At 34.6% G+C, this 22,924-nt stretch overlaps 1 protein-coding gene across 2 annotated transcripts in view; it reads left to right on the plus strand.

Annotated features, from left to right (window-relative positions):
- The first annotated feature begins 5,003 nt into the window (after positions 1 to 5,003).
- LOC128558691 (uncharacterized) overlaps positions 5,004 to 22,924 on the plus strand; it is a 67,836-nt gene continuing 49,915 nt past the window's right edge. For both annotated transcript variants that reach the window (XM_053548765.1, XM_053548766.1), the window contains exons 1-2: positions 5,004 to 5,494; positions 17,645 to 17,738. In XM_053548765.1, the coding sequence (XP_053404740.1) occupies positions 5,081 to 5,494; positions 17,645 to 17,738 (508 nt within the window). In that variant the 5' untranslated portion in view covers positions 5,004 to 5,080. The remainder of the gene's footprint in view (positions 5,495 to 17,644; positions 17,739 to 22,924) is intronic.

Consider the following 22,924-nt stretch of genomic DNA (forward strand, 5'->3'; position numbering starts at 1 on the left):
AAATAAAACTTTCATTAATGGCACATTTGTAAAATATTTTAGGTATCCGAAGAATTTAGCAATCGATTTGTAGACTTCTTTAGAAATGTTCTTCTGTCTAAATAAATATGTTCTTAGTACTGAGTACAATTTTATTAAACTTAATATGCAAGCAACATAACTCTCTTTTAAATATTTAAGCCTTGTTCTTTCATGTTTTATAAGCAAATCTGTTGCACTTCCTGTGACCAGGCATGCATTTGTTTATTGGTATTCTTGTTTCTATAGAAAATTACAAAATTTCTTCGAATACCATAATTTTGTTAAGATCTGTTTGAAGCACTATCTTATCGAACCACAGATTGTATAAGCTTACATAGTACTTTAGAATACATTTCATAAATGTATTTTGGCACTAAGACACAGGATGCTGTTAGCGAAAGCATGTTTTCCCCAAGTTAATTGTCATTATTTGTGATTCGGGTCTTCCAATGTATCTAAATTAATTGAAATTTCAATATATTTTCATCGCATATTTGTGTAAATGTTGAAGTATAAATGGTCTATTAAAATTATGAATGATATTACAAAAATAATCAAGGGTTGGTGGTGAGTGTAGGGGTTGTTCGACGTTACGATTAGTAAAATTATATGTAACATATTTAAAATGTCATTCAATTTGACAATATTGTTGATTGTTGGCAGTTTTGCTCAAAGTCGTTGTTACTGAACGTTTCATATGCATGTTACTTTGAATGAGAACATGGCTAATTTTCATTTATATTGGAAGTCTGAAATTTAGACTTATACATTTAATGCTAAAGTTTTATTTTGCTCTGTCGTTAATTAGCACGTACTTTTTTTAATGAAACTATGCTTGAAAGTACATCCTGATTTCTGAATTACAAACTGCTTAGCAAGTATTAAACGGTATCAGTTTGCTAAAATGCGACAAATTCAAAATTTAACAGTCTTCAGACTAAGTTTAAACACGGATGAATACGGACCAAGTCCCTGCTCTCTACACCTATTCGTTTGCCAGCAACGAGTTCCAAGCAGAGGAGTCTGTAATACTGCGGAACGGTATCTTGGAACATCAAAACTCTCTAGGTTTTGGCCTCTCACTGTCCCGGTAATCAAAGATCGTTAGTGAAAGAAACAGTACTTTCGAACACCTAAATATTTTGTTTTACAGATTTCTCATCAAGACTGTTCATATCTATATTGTAATTTCATAGAGAAAACTTTTAGGTACTGACATTACCGATTGTCATATATTTGAAATCGCGTTGACAATATTTGAGAAATTGTGTATACACCTCACATTAGACGTCAATAATGAAAGATCGAATCTCCTATTTACGACCTAAATACTATAGAAATGCTGTATTCCAGATCACCTAATGTACAATATTAAAAGCTCGAAAGTGGAAGATACGACCAATTTCCTCTGTACATACTTCTAAAACTGACCAAAAATGGGTCGTAACGACTTGTAAGTAACATATATGACCTTATATTATTAACAAAATGTCATTTTTGGTTTAATAAACATTGTCACATAGTTATTTTATGGTCATGCTATGGCCTTTTCAATGCAGTTCCCGAAAAGGTATAATAAAATGTCGTAAGTAACAGTTACGACAATGTATTTCTAGGATGTCCTCTGTTGTCGATAAGTCCTCCAGACCTTTACTTGGCAGGGGTAACTCAGATAGCTGCGTCGGGTGAGACTGAACCCATTTCATACGAGTTCCTTTTCTGATATTGTCATCTGATACAAATCCAATTACTTATGCGAACTGTTTCCCCTTATAAAATCTCAAACCCATAGAAAATACCGCTTCTGTGGTTAAAGTTTATATTTCGATCTCTTTAGATCGTTCAGCATGTCGTGTTAATGTACTGTTTAATTTTCCAGCTTAAACATTTCGGCTTGGGTGGTTCCAATACTCCCGCTTAAATAGCTAAGGGTATTGTTTGATCACCCTTAGATATGGTGCCTGCTTTTTAAAGTTGTCTTTTTATCTCACCTGAGCAATGCTCAGGTGAGTTTTTGTGATCGCTCAATGTCCGGCTTCCGTCGTCTGTCTGTCGTCTGTCAACATTTAGCTTGTGTATGCGATAGAGGCTGTATTTTTCAACTGATCTTCATGAAATTTGGTCAGAATGATTATCTTGATGAAATCTAGGCCATGTTTGAAAATGGGTCATCTGGGGTCAAAAACTAGGGTCACTAGGTCAAATCAAAGAAAAACGTTGTGTATGCGATAAAGGCTGTATTTTTCATTTGATCTTCATGAATTTTAGTCAGAATGATTACCTTGATAAAGTCTAGGCCAAGTACGAAAATGGGTCATCTAGGGTCAAAATAGGTCACTAGGTCAAATCAAAGAAAAACGTTGTGTATGCGATAGATGCTGTACTTTTTAAATGATCTTCATGAAATTTTGTCAGAATGATTGTCTTGATCAAATCTAGGAAAAGTTCGAAAATGGATTATCTGAGGTCACAAACTAGGTCACTAAGTCAAATCAAAGAGAAAAACATTGTATATGCGATAGACGCTGTATTTTTCAATTGATCTTCATGAGTATTGGTAAGAATGATTGCCTTGATAAAATCTATGTCTAGTTTGAATATGGGTCATCTGGGTTAAAAAACTAGGTCACTAGGTCAAATCAAAGAAAAACCCTGTGTATGCGATAGAGGCTGTATTTTTTCAACTGATCTTCATGAAATTTTGTCAGAATGATTACCTTTATAAAATCAAGACCAAGTTTGAATACGGGTTACCTAGAGTCAAAAACTAGGTCACTAGGTCAAATCAAAGAAAAACCTTGTGTATGCGATAGAGGTTGTATTTTTCAACTGATCTTCAAGAAATTTTGTCAGAATGATTACCTTGATGAAGTTTAGGCCAAGTTTGAAAATAAGTTACCTGGGTTTCAAAACTAGGTCACTAGGTCAATTCAAAGAAAAAACCTTGTGTATGCGATAGAGGCTGTATCTTTCAACTGATCTTTATAAATTTTGATCAGAATAATTGCCTTGATGAAATCTTGGTCAAGTTTGAATATGGGTCATCTGGGGTAAAAAACTAGGTCACTAGGTCAAATCAAAGAAAAACATTATGTATGCAATAGGGGCTGCATTTTATATCGGATCTTAATGAAATTTGATCAGAATGTTTGTCTTGATGAAATCTAGGTTGAGTTTGAATACAGGTCATTTAGGGTCAAAAACTAGGCCACCCGGCCAAATTGAAGAACAATCTTATGTACGCAATTGGGGCTGCATTTTACACTAGATATTCATAAAATTTAGTCAGAATGATTGCCTTGTTGAATTCTAGGTCAGGTTAGAATATGGGTCATCTGTGGTCAAAACCTAGGTCACTAGGTCAAATCAAAGAAAAATCTTGTTAATGCGATAGAGGCTGTATTTTTCAATTGATTTTCATGAAATTTGGTCAGAATGATAGCCTTGATGAAATTAAGATCAAATTCGAATATTGGTCATGTGGGGTCAAAAACTAGGTCGCTAGGACAAATCAAAGAAAAATGTTTTGTATGTGATAGAAGCTGTATTTTTCAATTGAGGTTCATGAAATTTGGCCAGAATGATTGCATTGATCAAATCTAGGTCAAGTTCGAATGTAGGTCATCTTGGCTCAAAAACTAGGTCACTTGGTCAAATGGAAGAAAATACTTGTTTACACTTAAGAGACATTTTTGGTCCAATCCTAATGAAAATTGGTCAGAATATTTGTTTCTATGAAGTCACTAGGTCAAACATATTTACACTGTTATGGTGTGTTTATCAGATGAGCGACCTAGGGCCATCTTGGCCCTCTTGTTCTCAATTTCTATGATATGCGGGCTCCATAGCCACATACCCCCTCTACATTCAAGTTTGTTTTGTTCTGCCCATTGTTTTCTCGTTCAGGGCAAAGCAACTAGTTTAACTGTGGATCATACACCGGTGTTCATGGAATTGTACATGTACCATGTGCACCGCGGTATGAGTACATCTGCGTGTGTCTCTAAATTATATTAGTGTACCTCTAATATGTGCTTATGTTGAGTTCTGATCGAACCGAGGCTAGAGGTGTTGACGGTATCTCGCATTTCCACTACAATCCGCGAACATGCTATATCACACCGAGCCTGCAACATTTTCATTTATATCGTTTTGGGCGACCTGTGTTTTTCCTTTCTCTATTTTATAACAGCCACATATACCTACTTTTTGATAAAAATTCACTGAATTTCAGTTAATTTCATTTTCCAATGCCATATTCCTTATTCGGCATTAAGATCGTGTCTATCTGTTACATATGCCTCTTTTTATTCAATGTATTCTGTGACTTTTTCCGAAGTCACTTTCGCCATTTATTCCACGTCCTATTCACATGGTATCTTGAAAAAAATGTCAAAAGGGTTTTATTGTATTTTTCTTACAGCAATACTCGCAAGGTCTAAAAGGACATTTCTTTTGTTTTGGAATTAAAATTCTGACCAATTTCCTATTCCTTATAAATCATTACATCGATCTTTTTTGTTCATCTTATATTGTTAAAAGTTTTGAAACGGAAGTAAGGCCCCTTGTCTGATCATTTATACAAAGTACTTAACTGTATATCTCTATAAACTCTTTATACTTTGTGACATTCGTAAACTTCGAATTGCCATATTTTCAGTAGTGGTCAGAAAACAATAGGAAAATGGATAACATGGTTCTGAAAACAAGAGCATATGTTTCTTTTTTTCATTTTTTCTCATGCCCATTTTATATGCATAGAACTTTGTTTTATATAAATATAGAATCTTTTCTGTACAGCAAAACAATTTTTAAGGTTAAACAATTATATTTATGTCTAAATGAAGCAACAAAGTTCAGGTTTTACTCATAAAGGAAACAGGAGAATCTGATAATAGGACTACTCACATTTTATGATCCTTAGGTTGTCTGTTTAGAGGGGGGCCTGTTGTTTTACTACAACTGTCTTCTGCTTTCAGATTCGCTGAGTTCACAGACGAAACTGAAATTCATTTCTTCTTTACAAGATCAAGATTTTAAAGGGTCTCAGTTTCTATCGATGTCTTGGAATTCAACAGAAACGATAAGATCACATTCAGAGAATTCAGACAATTATATTGATGTCGAGTCATGCAAAAACCGGAGTCACCGACTGTCTCCAATCTCCGATATTTACGAGAGTGTTGGCTCTGCCTCGTACGCAAATATTCTGCCGGGTAAATACATACAACAGGCCACCAAAAGAAGATACTACTGTATATATAAAGTACTGTTTGCCTTTCTGTGTGCGTTCCTTTTATTAACAACACTTATCGCGTTAAGATTGCAGTTATCCGGATCAGACGACTCAGCCGCTACGCAAATTAAGTCATCATGCATACCATGTAACATGTCGGAAGTGAAAGGCGAAAATGACAAGACGTGCTTAGGTAGAAACTTCACTGAAAGTTTAATAGAATCTGTTGGAGCAGAGGTACTTTCAATATTTTTGAATAATATTCCAAGAAAATAATGGTATCATCACTATATACTAGTAATAGTAGTATGACTAGCATAGTCTTTAATATAAAATATATATGGCATTTTCGCGATAACTCTCTGTAATTACAAATACCTAAATGATACTTATATTGAAAAACACTTACATATTCAATAAACAAGTTACGTTTAGAGGTAATTACAATACTGACCTCATTTGTCGTTGTTTTCCTATAATATTTTATCAGGAATGTTGAGCCAGATTTTTCATATATATTTTAGCTATCAAAAATACATTTTTGGGCGAAAGGATTTTGAAAAAAAAACCTTCGTAAAATACAATTCTAACACTTTTACGATTTACTTTTTAAATAGACAAAGAAGGATTTTATCGTGTATTGTCTTGTCGATTACAGCGGCCTACTTTTGGCTATTCCGGTTTACTCCCTCGTATCAAAATTGTATTTTATCAATCAAAATGTTATTTCCAGGTTTGATTCTATGTTTCTATGCAAACTCTAACATACATGACGACGAGGCTACGCCCGATGTTGAGTTCCCAAATATTGAAATTGTTAATAATTTAGATAAAGATATCATGATTTTAGAAGTTAACATCGTCAAATCAAAACTAAAAAATGGTAAGGCTAGTGGATTAGATAATATTACAAATGAGTTTATTAAACTCTCAAGTGCTGAACTAACACCATTATATGTTAAACTTTTTAATAAAATTTTACATACTGGTATTATACCAGAGGCTTGGCTCATTGGTGTTATTATACCGATTTACAAAAAATAAAGGTGATAGTTCACTGCCAGAAAACTATAGACCTATAACATTGTTGAGTTGCCTAGGAAAATTGTTTACTGCAATTGTTAATGAACGATTAACCATGTACCTAGAAGACAATGAACTACTTTTAAAAAATCAAGCTGGTTTTAGAAAACAACATAGCACAGTTGATAATATTTTCGTTTTACATATGTTGTCAGAGTACTATAAACATAAAAAAGCTAAGCTTTTCTGTACATTTATTGATTTTAGAAAGGCCTTTGACTCTGGACTATGGAGGGCATGCCTATGGTCAAAACTTGTAAAATACAACGTAAATGGTAAACTTTTCAATGTTATCCAGAATATGTACAACGGCATTAAGTCTTGCCTACTGATAAATATTAATACAACTGATTATTTCCAGTGTAGCCAAGGGGTAAGGCAAGGGGAAAAACTCTCGCCTGTTTAATTTGCTTTGTTTCTTAACGATTTAGAACATTTTATGCTTAATCATAATAGTAGTAGTGTTGATATAAGTGAACCTGACATGGATATATATCTAAAACTTGTTGTATTGCTTTATGCAGATGATACAGTTCTTTTGCTAAAACTGAGCAAGAGCTAATTTCATTAATGGATACATTTGTTAACTACTGTAATACATGGAAACTTGACATAAATGTAAATACAACTGAGATTTTAGTTTTTGGTGACAGACCAAGACGTTTAAGAAATATTAATGTTCAAAACCACCATTTTAAAGTTGTTGATACTTTTAAATATCTTGGTGTCCTATTTTCAAAAAAACAGACGGTTTGTACAAGCGAAAAAACATATAGTTGAGCAAGCTAGAAAAGCACTGTTTAGCTTATATTCTAAGATTAGAAATCTATGTTTACCATTAGAGTGTCAATTGAAACTATTTGATAACACGGTAGTACCTATATTGTTATATGCAAGTGAAGTGTGGGGCTATTGGGACTTGAGCATGACTGAAAAAATTCATACTGATTTTATGAAGCACATTTTGAATGTAAAGAAAAGTACTCCTCACATTATGTTATATGGGGATCTTGGTCGATTCCCTCTTAGTATTTTGATTAAGAAAAGAATTATTTCTTTTTGGTATAAATTGATTGAAAATGGAAACAATTTGTCATCTATTATGTATAAAGTGTTTTTAAATGATTCTGTAACAAATATTACTCATGTATATGGCTGCCTTGAAAATGTCAAGACTATTTTGAACGAGTGTGGTTTAAGCTATATATGGCATAATCAAAGTTTTGCAGGGTCCAGAAATATGTTAGTTAATTTAGTTGAAAATTCCCTTAAGGCACAATATCAACAAGTCTGGGCTAGTAATATGAACGAATCTGCAAAATGTTATAACTATAGAATTTACAAGTTTGAAGACTTTTATTGTTCCTTACCAAATGTGTATGTCCAAGCACTTATCAACTTTAGATTATGTAATAGCCATATGCCTGTAGAAAAGCACAGACGGCTCGGTATAGAAAGACAAAACAGGAAATGTAACCTATGTAACATGAACGATATTGGAGACGAATTCCACTATATATTTAAATGTACCTATTTTCGTGATGATAGAACACGTTTTTTACTTTTATAAGAAGAATACCTGTTAATGTTATCTCATTAAAGAATATCATGACTGAGAATGATGTTAAAAAACTGACCAATTTGAGTCGATTCATATCAGCTGTTTTGAAAACCGTTAAAAACCCACCTGGCAACTTATAACCCTTAAAATCTTAAAGATACATATATATATATAATTATATTGAAAATAAATGCTAGCTGTAGTTTACTGATAAAACTGTAATTGTTTAGTACCACTACTTAAGATTTTTGTATCACAATTGTTCCCTTATACTGCAATATAGTTTATCTTTGTTCTTATAAAACATGTAGATATTGACCTTACAGCCTGGTTAACATTTTTGTATGTGTATTATACATACTTGATTATTACATGTACCTCTAATCACATGTATTTTGTGAAAAGTGAACAATAAACTGAAACTGAAACAAATAAAAGATTAAAACATACAAAGTTGTTCTAGAATGACAATCTATGAACAGTTTGGAACATTATGTGTGTGAAAGAAAGAGAATATCTTAACTTCTGTGGAAATAACTGAAAGTAGAGAAACATATCTTAGATTCAATGAAAATAACTGAAAGTATAAAGCCGAGAGAGAATAGAGAGTTTGAGATTTCAACCTTCGCCTTCCCCTTCAACGTCTCTTGCGAAGTTAACGTATGAAGTTGAAGTTCGATTAAAATTCCTTGAGATTTCAAACATTAGAATGAACCTAACTTCTTTTAATTCGCCCATTCAATTTATCTGTAATTATGATCGTGTTTTTTGTGCATTTTGATACCAATTGAACGCTTTCTGTTTTCAAAGGACGTCCCTTAGTTTTCATAAAATTAACGACATGATAGACTGCCTCATCAATAGTTTCCGGCTCCTTGTGGTACTCCACCTCAAACTTGGCATCCTCATCCCAAAGTCCATCCAAAAATCTTCTAACGAGATCCTCTTGTCTGATTCTAGCATCCATATATCCATGAGCCTTGTCATATAAAACGCTTCAGATCCGCAGCATATTCTTCAACTGACTTCCCTTGTCTTTGAGACCTAGTGCTGAAATAAACTGCAAAAGTTTTGGGAGTTTCAACAACCCTACACCTGTTAGTTAACTCCCCTACTAACCTATCATAGTTATATAAAATATGATGAGGCAACTGAGCAAAAACAAACTCAACTGCTGCACCCTCTAACCTAGGTAACAGATTATCAAGTTTTTCTTCATCAGTCCAACGCTGTCTACGCGCAATTACTTCAAATCGGTTCCGCCATACCTTCCAATCTTCCTTACCATTGAATGGAGGTACCTTAATATTCTTCTGTCTAAGTTCCCGATTGTTCCTGGCTTCCTGTTCAGAAGTATCACTCCGTCCCTGCCTCAGACCAAGATCACCCCTTTCCATATGTGAAAAACTTGGAAACTCCTGTGTGTTCCTCTGTTCCAATTCTCCGTGATGTCCCAACATCCTTGTTCTAGATGCTACACCTCTTGAATCCTGTAATGAAAAATTATCATTTACATTATTATCAATATTTTGATCATTGCAATTTTGTCCACCCGAATGGCAGCCACTGTCTTTTTTATGTAGGACAGTCACTACTTCCTGCAGTACTCCAGTAAAATGACCCATGTTTCTCGACAAACCTTGGAGGAACGCCCGCATATCTTCAGAGGCTTCGCCTGTCTCTGAAACACCAACTCAACTGTCAGGTCTCCCTATATTACCATGCTGCTGGGCTACATCTCCCTGCAACTCAGCATCCTCACAATTGTTCTCAGACCTTTCATCCAGTTCCCTATCCGCAATTGCATTGCCTTCATTCTCATGCTCCTCCCCTGGGTCACACTCTAACTCTGACTGCGTCTCCACATCTGCTTGCCTATTCGGGTATCGTCTCCGTAACATCATGATATGGTCCGATCACTGGATCTGTTAAACGAAAAAACAGATCCCACTTCTGACACCAAGAAAATGTAGTGCTCCGGTGAGCTCCACGAGATGACCGTGTTACAATTATGAGACAGACGGACGGACAATTCACAATCACAATAATTCAGCAACAAGACTGGACCTTGTTGACTCAACTACTCCATTAAACCAAGGCTGGACTTCGGTAAAATAAAGGGAAACTTTTAAGTGTGTGGGGGGGGGGGGGGGGGTGGGGATTGTCTTTAAGTAAACTTTAACAGAAGACTAAGATCACTTTCAATTCAACACAAAGAATTTATTTTAATAAATTCCCCTAACAAAGTATCAGTCAGGATAATAAAATGGATGAGCAAATATCAATAAATTAATGGCACAAATGCACAAAGTATGGATTAAAAGTCTGTCAGTGCTTAAAACAATGGTCAAAATTAATAAAAAGAGTCTACAAGGTTTCCCACTTAAAAATACTAATTTTGATCAAAAGCAAAAATTTACCTCTCAAAAATGTCCAAAATGCACTTAAATTGAACAAATGCCTAACTTAATCCAAGTTTTCAATGAAATTATTACTAAAAAAAATAATGAAATAATCTATGTTTACCCTAAAGCCAAAGAGGTCGATGTCCTCGAAAATCTGAGTGGGAACCGTTATATACTCTCCAAAAATCCGGCAATCACACAAGAAAAAGTGAGGGAAAACCAACATAATAATCCGCCGGATCCCTGCAGGCTGAGGGAATCCGTCACAAAAAACTGCGGGTTTGACAGAATCCGCCATAAAAATATGCCGGATGAAAACATGCATGCCCTCACTTTAAACAATGATTAAACCATTAAATTCTATTAAACTTGCATGAAAATTACTATGAATCAAAAGAATAAAGATTAAATTACGTAACCCTTACATTGTCTTCTCCGATCCTTGTACAGAAAGTGTGAAAAACTGATCTGAAGTTAAAAATGACTCGAATTTTGACATAAAACTTCACAAACAAATATGACCTTTATGACGTCACTAACCACAATGCAAAGCGACAAATGGCTGACAGTATAAATCGACAACATGTGTCGTAAAAATAAACAGCATTTACATCAATAAAATGAGGTGACAGGCATGAGTAGTGGTTTAAATCAGTTCCTAACATAGAAATCAAAGTGACTGCCACATTAGATAACATGAAATATCATTAAAAACAGATTAAATCCTCTCAATAAAAAACACCGGTAATGTATCGTACATGTACATAAACTATGTGACACTGACATTTAAAGTATAAACAGATGATAAAAGACGGTCTCCCATTCCTAGGGCACTACAATAAGATCGAGTTCTTTTACCGATTTTTGAAAGAAGTGCATTTCTTTGGCTTTAGTTTCAGATTTGCAGCGCGTAACCTTTGGAACACATGCTCAAGTCTTATGAGGCTTGATTAAACTTTAGAACATCGGACAATAATATCGTCCATGTATACTTAACATTCGCGCCATTATAGACCGTATTACAGTTCGGCTGAACTCAGACAGTGCTGTAACAAGCCCGTATAGTAATCGAGGGAACTGGAATAACCCCATCGTCGTGGCAATAGCTGTTTTATCGTGGTCTTCTGGAGCTATTGGTAATTGCGTGAACATGAAGCTGAAATAGGTGCAGCTGTCAAAGGCATCGAGACACTCGTCTATCATTGAGGTTGGGAAATCTTTTTTCACAACATCACTTAATTTACGGTAGTCCTCTGCCAACATTGTGCAGCCATCAGGTTGAGTTAACAAAAGTACGGGACTGTTACACTCCCCAATGCTGAGTTCAATTAGGCCATTAGCTAGTATATTTTCAATTTCAGCGCGCTAGAAATCACGTTTTGCAATAGGTAGCCTTCGAGGATCTTGGGGAATAGGTTTAGCTCCTTGGACGTTTATGCGGTATTGAATTAAGTTAGTACAACCTAGGTCATCAGTGTTTTTAGCAAAAACATGTTGTTACTCTATCATAAAATTCTTGAGATATTGTCTTTCATTCGGAAATAAATGAACATGACTGTTTGATTAAAAAAGTAAAACTTCAGAGATAACGTTTTTGTTAGATATGTCAAAATTGAACCACATGGACATACGTGCAGGTACAACCACTTTCCCCGTAACAGTTTCTCGACACACCTGACATTTGTTAGAGGTAGCACAAGTCCATGACTGTATAGAACCGTCAGCAGTATTAAGTATATGCTTTTCTAGATCAGTAGATTTAATGTGCTTCATAAGAAAATCTTTACCTAAATTTCCATCTGGCAACATGTCACATGCAATAAATATTTGGTCAAATGAAAAGTTACCCATTTTTATGTTTAATTTATTTTTACAATGAACCTTAACATTGTTCCCATTAACATTCTTGAACAGAACTTTTATATTTCTGTAATGAAGATTTATTGTACTCAGATATTTGAGAATAGATGGTTTGATATTAAACATGTAGTTCCTCTTCTGTCAATGAGAAATTTTGCGTGAACACCGCACAAATTACAACCTATATAAAGACCATTGTTCCATATTACCCCTACATTGTTTATTTGTTTAGATTCTGCATTAGAAATAGAATTTTCAGGCTTTTCAGAAATGCTGTCCGTTAGCTCACGGCCTAAACACCCAACGGACTGATGTTTTCCTGACTTTGAACCCGGTCATCACTGGCAATAAAACTGTCTGCATCGTCTTCTGGCACTGAAAGGAGTGTGTTTCAATTTTCAACAGCTTGCGGTACAGATCCTACGCCTGTGTCATTATGTTGCTTGATGCCACGTTGAGTGTTCAATCTAGTCGATGATGCAGGAGAAGTAGTGCTTTAAGGACAGGTCCGCATAAGGTGACCGGTGGCATCACACTTGAAACAACGTCTTTGGGATGGATTGGTTTGGATCACTCGACGCTGACTTCTGGACTGACGCTCAAGCCTGGAAGACAGTTGTTGCAGTAGATGGGTGTTGTCAGTCCTTGTCAGTGAACGGGCAGAAGATCATAATAATCCTGAGATAGCATCAGTGTATGAAGCAATAGATTCAGTAGGTCCACGTTTTCTGCCTTTAAGAGTGGATACCAAAACAGGTTGGTCACCTTGATTTGCAAACCTGTTTTTCAGAGCTTCTACCCGAATGCGACAATAATTCTTTACATCAGATGGTAGACGTGACAAAAATGTGTGAGCTTTACCAGTCATACAAGAGCGCAAAGCTAAATTTATACACATGTACTTCTAAAATACAAGTATCCTTATGCGACACTAACTTCAAAATGGTCTATGAATTCTTCAAAAGTTTCATTACCATTAAATGTTTTAAGTTTAAAGCTAGGATCTTTGGCATTGATACCGTAGGATATACTGGTGTAGGCGCCCTACACCCATTATTTCTGTTGTATGACCTGGCTTCCTCACATGAAGAATTCAACTCCTCGAGTGAGACTTGAACCCACATAGATGAGGGGCAAGTGATTTTATTTCTTTGGTTAGGTTGAAATCAACTTCCGAGTCAGAATATTCTGCTATTATTTAGTAATCTTACTGTCCTTGTACATAAGTATAACTATAGATATTTGTCATTGCTTTGATACTTCTTATTTTCCACAAAAAGACAAGTATTGAATCTTTCTATTGTACTATATTAAACCGGATGGATGGATGGAAGTAGTCTACAGGTGTTTGGTCCGTATCGTAGAATGGTAAATATTTATACCATCCTTGCTTCTGATGCCATTATAAACACGTGTTTGAATTCTTAGAAAATTAATGAAGATTTCTTAACAAGTTTAAAAGTACTTTTACTATAGGTTACAGTTATCTTTTCATATATTAACAACAGTGCTCCTTCATACATTTAGATTAAAAATTCTTATAAACAGTTTTTTTTTAATTTTATCAAAGTTTAATTTATAGTAAGCGGTTGTTGCACTTTTATGTGACGCTTTAGAAGGTCAGGACCGAAGTGCTAGCCAGGATTTCTTACCGGCTTTAATAAACGTTTTGATTTGCAATCGACCAATCAAAACAGATAAATCCTGAAAACCAGCAAGTGATACAATGTTTTCCGAGGCCGAAATCCAGAATTTCAGCAGCCTTAATGAAATGCAGCACGAAAAATGAATAAGAAAATGATCGATAAATTGCATAGAACAACGGTAGTTGATAGATTTCTGGTGTTTAACAATGATGAATTACAAATAAATTCAGATCATGAATTGTTCCTGGGTAGAATATAAATAGAAATATTATAAGAAATATTGAAGTGGGTGGATTTCAAACATTTCCGTGTGAAACGTTTTGTAACAATGAAATCTGAGAAGATTGATACATTTCTGTCAAAAAGGCAAGCAGGTATTTCACAACGCTATTAAGGAGAAAACACTGACGAACTTCGATCTATTTATTAACTGCAAAGGCGAATACGCAACAAAGGGGATCAACCAATCCTATTCTTAGGATAAAACCCGGTATACTGAGTACGGTACAATGTAAGGTATACCAACACTTATAAAACTATGGCGCAATGTAATTGTGGTTTTTATATATAAATGATCAGTTCTAATCAATTCACACCAGTATGGCAAGTTTATAAGGTAAGAGTATCTATACTTGTAAAGATCAGTTCACAGCACAGGATTTCTCAATGTCACTAGGATTTCCATATAAAGTTCCAGTGTAGGTCTTTCCTCAATTATTCATCAAAATTTCATGTATTAATGGTCTAACAGTAACTTAGAAAAATATAACAGACCGTTACAGTAATGATCATATCAAAAAGTGCTTGCGGCCTGAAGTTGGTAATATTATTTTCCTCGCTTGTTTGAGAATGTTTGCAAATAGATGTAAAATGGGTCTTGTAGTTTGTCTCATTGAAGTAAAACGTGAAGGCACTGTCGCTGTATACCAAATTTTTCAGTATTACATGCAAAAACATAGAATCCAAATTTTACGACTACTCGTATTTATTGTTTTGTTTTCCTTGTGTAATTCCATTTTAATCCCAAGTTTGCAGTACAAAAATGTAAATAAACACAAACCCTAAATCGCTTCTATGTAAAATATCTTTTATTAATAACTAACGAAATATCCAAAGTTAACGCTATAACAAAAATGCTTTCTTTAATTAAAATCAAATTTGAGTTTAATACTTTATGAAATATCATGAATATGTCGAATTCACATTTCCACCCTTGTTACCCGGATAAAACGAAATGATATGATAATTCCAAAATTCTACAAACTGGATGAACTGTCAAACTTGGTAAGGACATTGTTTATTTCAATATTTTCTAATTACTCATTCTGATCGTTTAAAGTGTTATAACTGATTCAAAATAGTTTACAAGCTGTACCATTTGCACTAAACAATTTGCATATGGGACATATTATTCACTTTGGAAACCCTTTAACAATGTTTACATTTTGCTTTTGAGAACGAGTTTGGCGATTCAAACCGTTGTCAACCTCATTTAATGGACTTTCGGTAATGAATGTTATTTTGTAATTTTCAGTTAATATATAAACAATGATATGAACATGTTAGGAAGTTTTTATCTTAGATCAAATAACCCAAATTTACAAATATATAAGCATATGTATTAGTCGATTGATACTGACCAAAGTGTTCACAGAAATTTCGAAGATAAAGCCCAAAATGTTATATGGATAATAGTCAACATCGTAAACTAACACGAAAAAGAAACGTAACAAGTATTGTAATAGTCAATATTTATAACCTACTGATGTTTAGCCATACAAATTTATATGTGTAATCAAAGTAAACATAACAGAAAACAATTTTATCATCAAAAAATGAATATCGTCTGAGATCATATTTCTTTCCATGCTTCAACGTCAGTGCAGTCAATAATGCGTATAATAATGCATTTCTCTGTTTGACAGCCTATACAAGGGTGGACTTGAAGGTGGAATTTATTGTTGCCCATACTATGACTCTGTCACCATTGTACGGATAAACCTCACGCACACAGTTATTTGCGAAACGTTTGTTGCGGCGTCTGTATATTCTGACCTATGAGTCAGTGTGATGGAGATTAAATCTTGATTCGTCGCTAAATACAACAGTTCCCCACTGACGTCGTCGGTTATTTAGAGCCCAGCGTTGCTTTTCTTGACGATGACAAGAGCCTGACATCGAGTTGGACGACGGAAATGAATCCTGCGTTTGCGCAAACAATTTATGACTGTGTCACGGTAAATTGGTCGCCCGGGATTTCCAATTACAACATGTGACGTGGATTGCGACGTCACAAAGCTGTCACGTAAATGACGTTGACGTATTATATTATCTTGACGTATGCTTGTCAGACGCGGTGCAACTGAACGTGGACGGTCACCAGCTGTAACTGTAATGTTAACACGTTCAACTAACGTCGAAATTGTTAATTTTGAAACATTGTATCTGTGAAATTCCACCGGTTAAGAATCCCAAAATTCGATTTCACTCTGCCATATTTAGCCTTGGTATTTGAATAAGGAATTTAATCGGTGTTGAGTATACTCCTTGTAAATGAGGCAATGTATAGATCAACTTTATGCATCGAGGCTTATCTGCACTTTTAGGTCATAACAATACTGCGGTAAACACCGAAAATAGCGGTTAAGTCACGCCTAATTGGCGTTGAATTATACACAGCAAAGTTTGTATTGATTCGCCTCGTGGTAAAATAGCACGAGGTTCACGAGCATTTTGTGCAGCGCCATTCAGATGACCGGAAGCGAAATATGCGAAATATGGAATATAAGTATTGATGTATGCTCTTAAAACGAAATGGTGAGGAAATATAATTGTTGCGTTTATTTTTTGTGTAAGTTTAGTTTGATATTTGCATATGCTGTTCTTAAGGTACAATTTTGTATATTAGATAAGTATACGCATGAAATGTAACATGCTCAATGCAATGTATTATACAAGTGGTCAGTAAAAGAGGTCTTGGTGTACCAATATGTACACCTAGGTATTCAGAATGTGAACAGGGTTTGTGCTATTAGTGATTATAAAAGGTAGTTGACAATCAAATACATGTAGGTATTTTATATGGAATATGGAGACCGTGGGGTAAAAAGGGACAGCGGGGGGAAATAATACATATGCACATGTGTACTTGATACCAGGAAGGTGTATGCTCATATCATCATGTTGTTACAAAGTAATTTATCAAATTTATCAATCTATTATGGGATGTCAATGAAAAAAATCAATTTTGGCTATTATCCACTTTCAAACACAACGCATGTAGGGCATTATCCATGGTCATTTTTGGCTATTATCCATTTTTCATACACAGATCAATATAAATGGTTTTGACATTAAAACGGCAAAAGACAACTTACTGTAAACTATGACAGATAGTGAAATGGTAGAGTCGTAAATACTGTGAATTACAAGCATGCACAACAATTTTAAATATTTTTTATGATTTTTCAAACTAAACTTACATGGTTTTTGTAAACTATTTAACATATTGTGTATTGTATTCACAAAAATACAGTAAAATAGTCCGAGTTCCATGGAAACAAATCGCCATTCGTTCTTTTTGCAACATCTGGGGGTTAAAATCACTTATCAAGCCACAGCAACTTACCGAAAAACGTGAAATTTTCAAAATCGTTGATCGGCCATTTTATGGCATGTTGGAGTTATCACATCATTTTGTATTATCCGGGTAACAAGGGTGATTTCTAATACGAATATTGTCAGTACATAGAATTATTTGATGCAACACAAAATCGTCCCAGTTTTTGTGAGTTACGGCTTTGCAGTTACGGTTCTATATTCCTATTTTCAGAAAACGGCTCATTTCGTTTCCTATGTCGACGATAAATATATAGCTCTACAATTCAAATATGAATTTGAAATGGATATGATACGACAACCTTCAAGTAAGTAGTTCTGTTTAAAACATTAGGTAGAAAAAAGGACGCATCTTTTATCAAATGTTGATGTATCAATTAACGTTGCTCAATGGATAGAATACTAAATGGTAATATACTGTCAGAATCATTCTTAAAAATTTATCTAATGGTTAATACAACTGACTCATTCAAGTAAAAGAATGGGCTCTATCATTTATTTAGTAAGAACTTTCGTTCATTGTTGAAAACCATATACTTGAGTCACACTATAAAATATAAGCGCAGGACCACAGGAGTATGAAAAGTAAAAAGTACAGATCTTTGTGAGTCCTCTCATGGTTTAAAACCAGTCGTGGGCATATAGAATTGCGACTTTCCGTCCGTCTGTCTGTCTGTGTCCGTCCGGCATTCCGTCATTTCGTTCCTCCGTCCGTGTGACTTCCGTGTCTAGTCCATAAATATGTCATTCATCAAGGTATTTTGATATTACTTGGCACAAATGTTCCCAATGATGGGACAACGTATCATGCGCAAACCCAAGATGACATGTCGAGCACAACTTTTACATTTTTTGTATTCATATAAGATTATCTCGACAATTGCCTATAATCATGTTGGTGTAACGTTTACCCAGACAAACCAAAAAGAAAACCTCTTACATTGTCCTCAAACTTAGATCTGCTCTTACAAAAATGATAATGAAAATGAAAACATGAGACTAAACGTTGAACTTGAGTTATAACTTCTGAAATGTGCCGAAAAGGCTGAACTTAAGCCGCTAAAAACTGACTGGCATCAGTGTTTGTTTGCACCAAAGTTGCTGAAAAATAGGTTTAGAAAAGAATTCGGTACGAATACCATTTCAGTGATGCCGGACTTTTTATGCCTTTTACTCCAATTAAGGCAGTATTTCTGAATAATTTGATAGTTTATCTTTTTAGCTCACCCGAGCCAAAGGTTCTGGGTGAGCTATTGTGATCGGTCTACGTCATTTAAGCAACATCTCCTAAACCACCAGGCAAAATTATTCAAAGAATTGAATTGCGTACAGGTTGCCGTGGTACTCAAAAGGAAAAGCTTTAAAAATCTTCTTGTCCAAAACCACAGGGTTTTATTATTTGGTATGTAGCATCATCTTGTAATCCTCTTCCAAGATTGTTCAAATTATCTCCCTAGGATCAAATATGGCCCGCCTCGGGGGTCAAATATTTTATATAGACTTGTAAAGGAGAATTCTTCCTGTTCAAAACCACGGGGCCTAGGGGTTTTATATTTGGTACGTAGCGTCATCTAGTGGGTCTCTGCCATGTTTGTAAAATTATCCCTCTAGGTTCAAAAATATGACCCCGCCTATGGGTAACATTGTTTATATAGACTTATATTGGACAACTTTTGAAAATCTTTTTTCCAAAACCACAGTGTCTAGGACTTTTAAATCTTGTATGTAACATCGTCGAATGGTCATATTCCAAGATAATTCAAATTATTCCCCCTGGGAGTTTATATAACCCAACCCTGGGGGCTCACATAGTTTTTATATAGACAAAGACTTATATAACACATGGCCTAGAGCTTTGATATTTAATATTTAGCATTCTATTGTAGTCCACGTTACCTTCCTCGGGTCAAATATGGCCCCACCCTGGGGGTCACATGGTTTATATAGACTTCTATACGGAAAAAATTGAGAAGCTTCATGCACAAAAACTCATAGCCTTGGGTTTTGATATTTGGTAAGTTGTATCGTAAAGTAGACCTTTACAAAGACATTTCAAATTATTCCCTTGGGGCTAAAGATGGCCCCACTCCAGGGACACATTGTTTTAATTGACTTACACAGGGGAAAAACACTTTACACAATTCTTATCTTTAACCATAAGGTCCAGAACGTAGATATAGATGTGGCATGCTTTAATGGTTCTGTACCATGATTGTTCAAATCCTGTGATTTACATTGATTTATATAGGAAAAATCTTTAAACATTTTCTTGCCTAGAGCAATAAGCCTAAGATATTTGGTATTTAGTAATGTCTAGTGTTCCAATATCAAGTTTGTTCCAATCATGAACCTGCGGTCAAAACTGACAGCCCCCAGGGTCAACAGTATTTACATTGGCTTTTATAGGGAAAGTCCTTTAAAAATCCTTTTCTGCAACCGTAAAGCACAGAGTTTAGATATTTGATATGTGGCATGCTCTAGGAGTTTTCTAACAAGATTATTCAAATCATGACCCTGGGGTCAATGTAGGCCATGCCCGGTCGGTTCTTTGTTTTTCTTAAACATTTGTTGTTTTGAACCAGTGGTAAAGAAATTTGCGCAACAAGTATAAAGTTTTATACATATTTCAATACTGAATTGTTTAAATCATGACCTACTGACCTACTTTCTCATTTTTTAAGTTACAGCATAGAAATTTGGACCGCATGTATAATTTTTATACAGATTTCAATACTCATCTTGAATAGTCATAAACATGCCGACTGACCTACTCTCTTGGTTTTAAAGGTACAGCTTAGAAATTTGGATTAAATTTGTATAACTTTTGATAGAGATTTAAATACTCACCTTTCATATTCTTAATCCTGATCTACTGACCCATTTTCTTGTTTTTGAAGTTACGACAATGTGATTTGGACCATGTGTATAATTTTTGATACAGGTTTCAATACTCATCTTGAGTAGTCTTAATTTTGACCTATTGATCTATTTTCATATTTTTGAAGTTACAGCAAAGTAATTTGGATCACATGTATAATTTCAATACTCATCTTGAATAGTCTTAATTCTGACCTACTGAACAAACTTTCTTGTTCTTGAAGTTACAACATAGAAATCTGGACCGCAAGTATAATTTTTGAGTAAGATTTCAATATTCATCTTCAATATTTTAAACATGTACTACTGACCTAGTTTCCTGTTTTTGAAGCTACAGCAAAGGGATATGGGTCATCTGTATAATTTTTCGTACAAATATCAGTAGTTATCTTTATTTATCTTTACTATGACCTACTCGCCTTTTTTAAAGCTTTTGCAAGAAATTTGTCCAAGCAAGCATCCACACTCAGGTGAGCGATATAGGGCCATCAAGGCCATTTTGTTATGACATTTATTTACAGCTACCCAGCGCGTTATATGAATGCTGATCTCTCCAAATTAATAATTACTTATGACTATAGTTTTCATTTGTACTTTATAACTTCGGACTTATTATCAAACCCATACGAGAACAGAAAAAAGAAAAAACTAATTCTTGAATACAAATAAATTCATGATTAAATGACAAGTGAGCAAATTGGCATTGACGACGTGACAGCATAAAGTATTCCAGTAAAGCTCGCCAATAAGAAACTCGTCGAAACATGGGAAGTTTGTTCTTAATAACCGATATGCATTGTATCCGTAAAACAAACATTTCGTTATAGATGTACACGACTTCAAATTAGTTCTTTTTACGTATTATTGAATCATTTAAAGTTATTTTTAAACAATCCTATTTTCTTATGAAATAACATATGTTTACTTTTTAACCAAGTTGCTGTATGAAAAATACCGTGTATAAGGCAACACTTTATTGAATAAAATAGTAACAAAAGAAGTGAGAGTTTTCATATATTTATCTGATATATTGTACATATGAATATTCAAGTAAAACAGCGAAATGATCAAAATTACAAATCCGAATTCGTTCGTTATAACCACTCATTTTCTGCAAAAGTTCGGAAATAATGTTCCTTATAATCGTCTCTGTCTGTTTGTCTCTCTGTACCCCTCTACAATGGGGTGTAAACACCAGAGCTCCAGATCCTGGGGCGAACGCTCTACCACTGAGTTATCATAACACACGATTCCGCCTTCAGTGAGGTAATGCTGGCTCGCCTCGGCGATTCATTGACCAGTTCCAAGAGCTAAATTAGTTCAGCAGGACCAGAGTTATATGCCTTTGATTTACAAAAATCGCTATATTTCATATTGTTTTGCATTTTTCTTTCGTCACCAGTCCTAATCATGTGTATGTAATTGATTTGAAAGTTCAAGTATATGTCTTCAGGTGGTCTTAACGTAAGAAGGTAGATAACTCTGGACTGATTTCTTTTTCAAATTACCTCCCTTTGTCTCTAATTAACATGAACATATTTTGGTAACTAATTGCATGATTGGTTTCAAATTTCATTTATGTGATCAAGTGGACCCAGACAATCAATGTAGACAACTCCCTTTATCTTAATTTGAATAGATCAAAGGAAAATCTTGTTAACACTCTAGAGACCACAATTGAAGTTTGAAACTCACGAGAATTGGTTATAATGTTGTTCTTGATGAAATCTAGAGCAAGGTTGAATATGGGTTATCTGGGGTCAAAAACTAGGTCACGTGATCAAATCAAAGAAAAACTGTGCAATATGGACTGCATTTTTACTTGATTATCGGAATGACTTTCATAATAAAATCTATGTCAAGTTTGAATCAGGGTCATCTGGCTTCAAAAACTAGCTAGGTCACCTAGTTTTAGTTAAAGAAATATCTTGTGTTGGCAATAAGGGTTACATTTTACATTTGATGTGCAAGAAACTTGGTCAGGATGTTTGTTTTGTTTTTTTGTCATGAGGTCAAATTAAAGAAAAAGCCTTTTTACACTCTAGAGGCCACGTTTCAGCTCCAATCTTGTCGAAACTTTTTTATAATGTTTGTTTACATAAAAAATCTTGGACGAGTTTTAATCTGGGTCATGTGGGGTCAAAAACTTGGCCACAAGGTCAAGTAGAATTTTGTTTGTTTACATTCAAGAAGCCAAATTTATGCTCCAATTTTAATGAAAATTGTTCAGAATATTTGTCATTATGAAATCATTAGGTCAAACATGTTACTCAGGTAAGCGACCTAGGGCCATCTTGGTCCTTTTGTTTCTGTGTGTCTTCCAACTGCTAAGGGGACGATGATCGCAAAGGTCATCCAAATAAACAGTTTGGTAACATAAAAACTTTCCCATGTACGTTAAATGGTATCATAAAAACTATTTAGTTTTCTTCTTACCTTTCATGTTACATAACTGTTATTGTGAAAACTAAATAGTTTTCAACTTCATGAAATAAGGTATTGCAGAAACAGGTAACATGAATACTGTCTAGTAAATAACAAATTTCGTTAAAATGTTCTAGTAATCCACTTATTATGCGGTGTCATTTTATGGCCATGACAAGGAAAAATTCTTGTT

Source organism: Mercenaria mercenaria, chromosome 7 (genome assembly GCF_021730395.1).
Source record: "Mercenaria mercenaria strain notata chromosome 7, MADL_Memer_1, whole genome shotgun sequence".
NCBI classification, from domain to species: domain Eukaryota; kingdom Metazoa; phylum Mollusca; class Bivalvia; order Venerida; family Veneridae; genus Mercenaria; species Mercenaria mercenaria.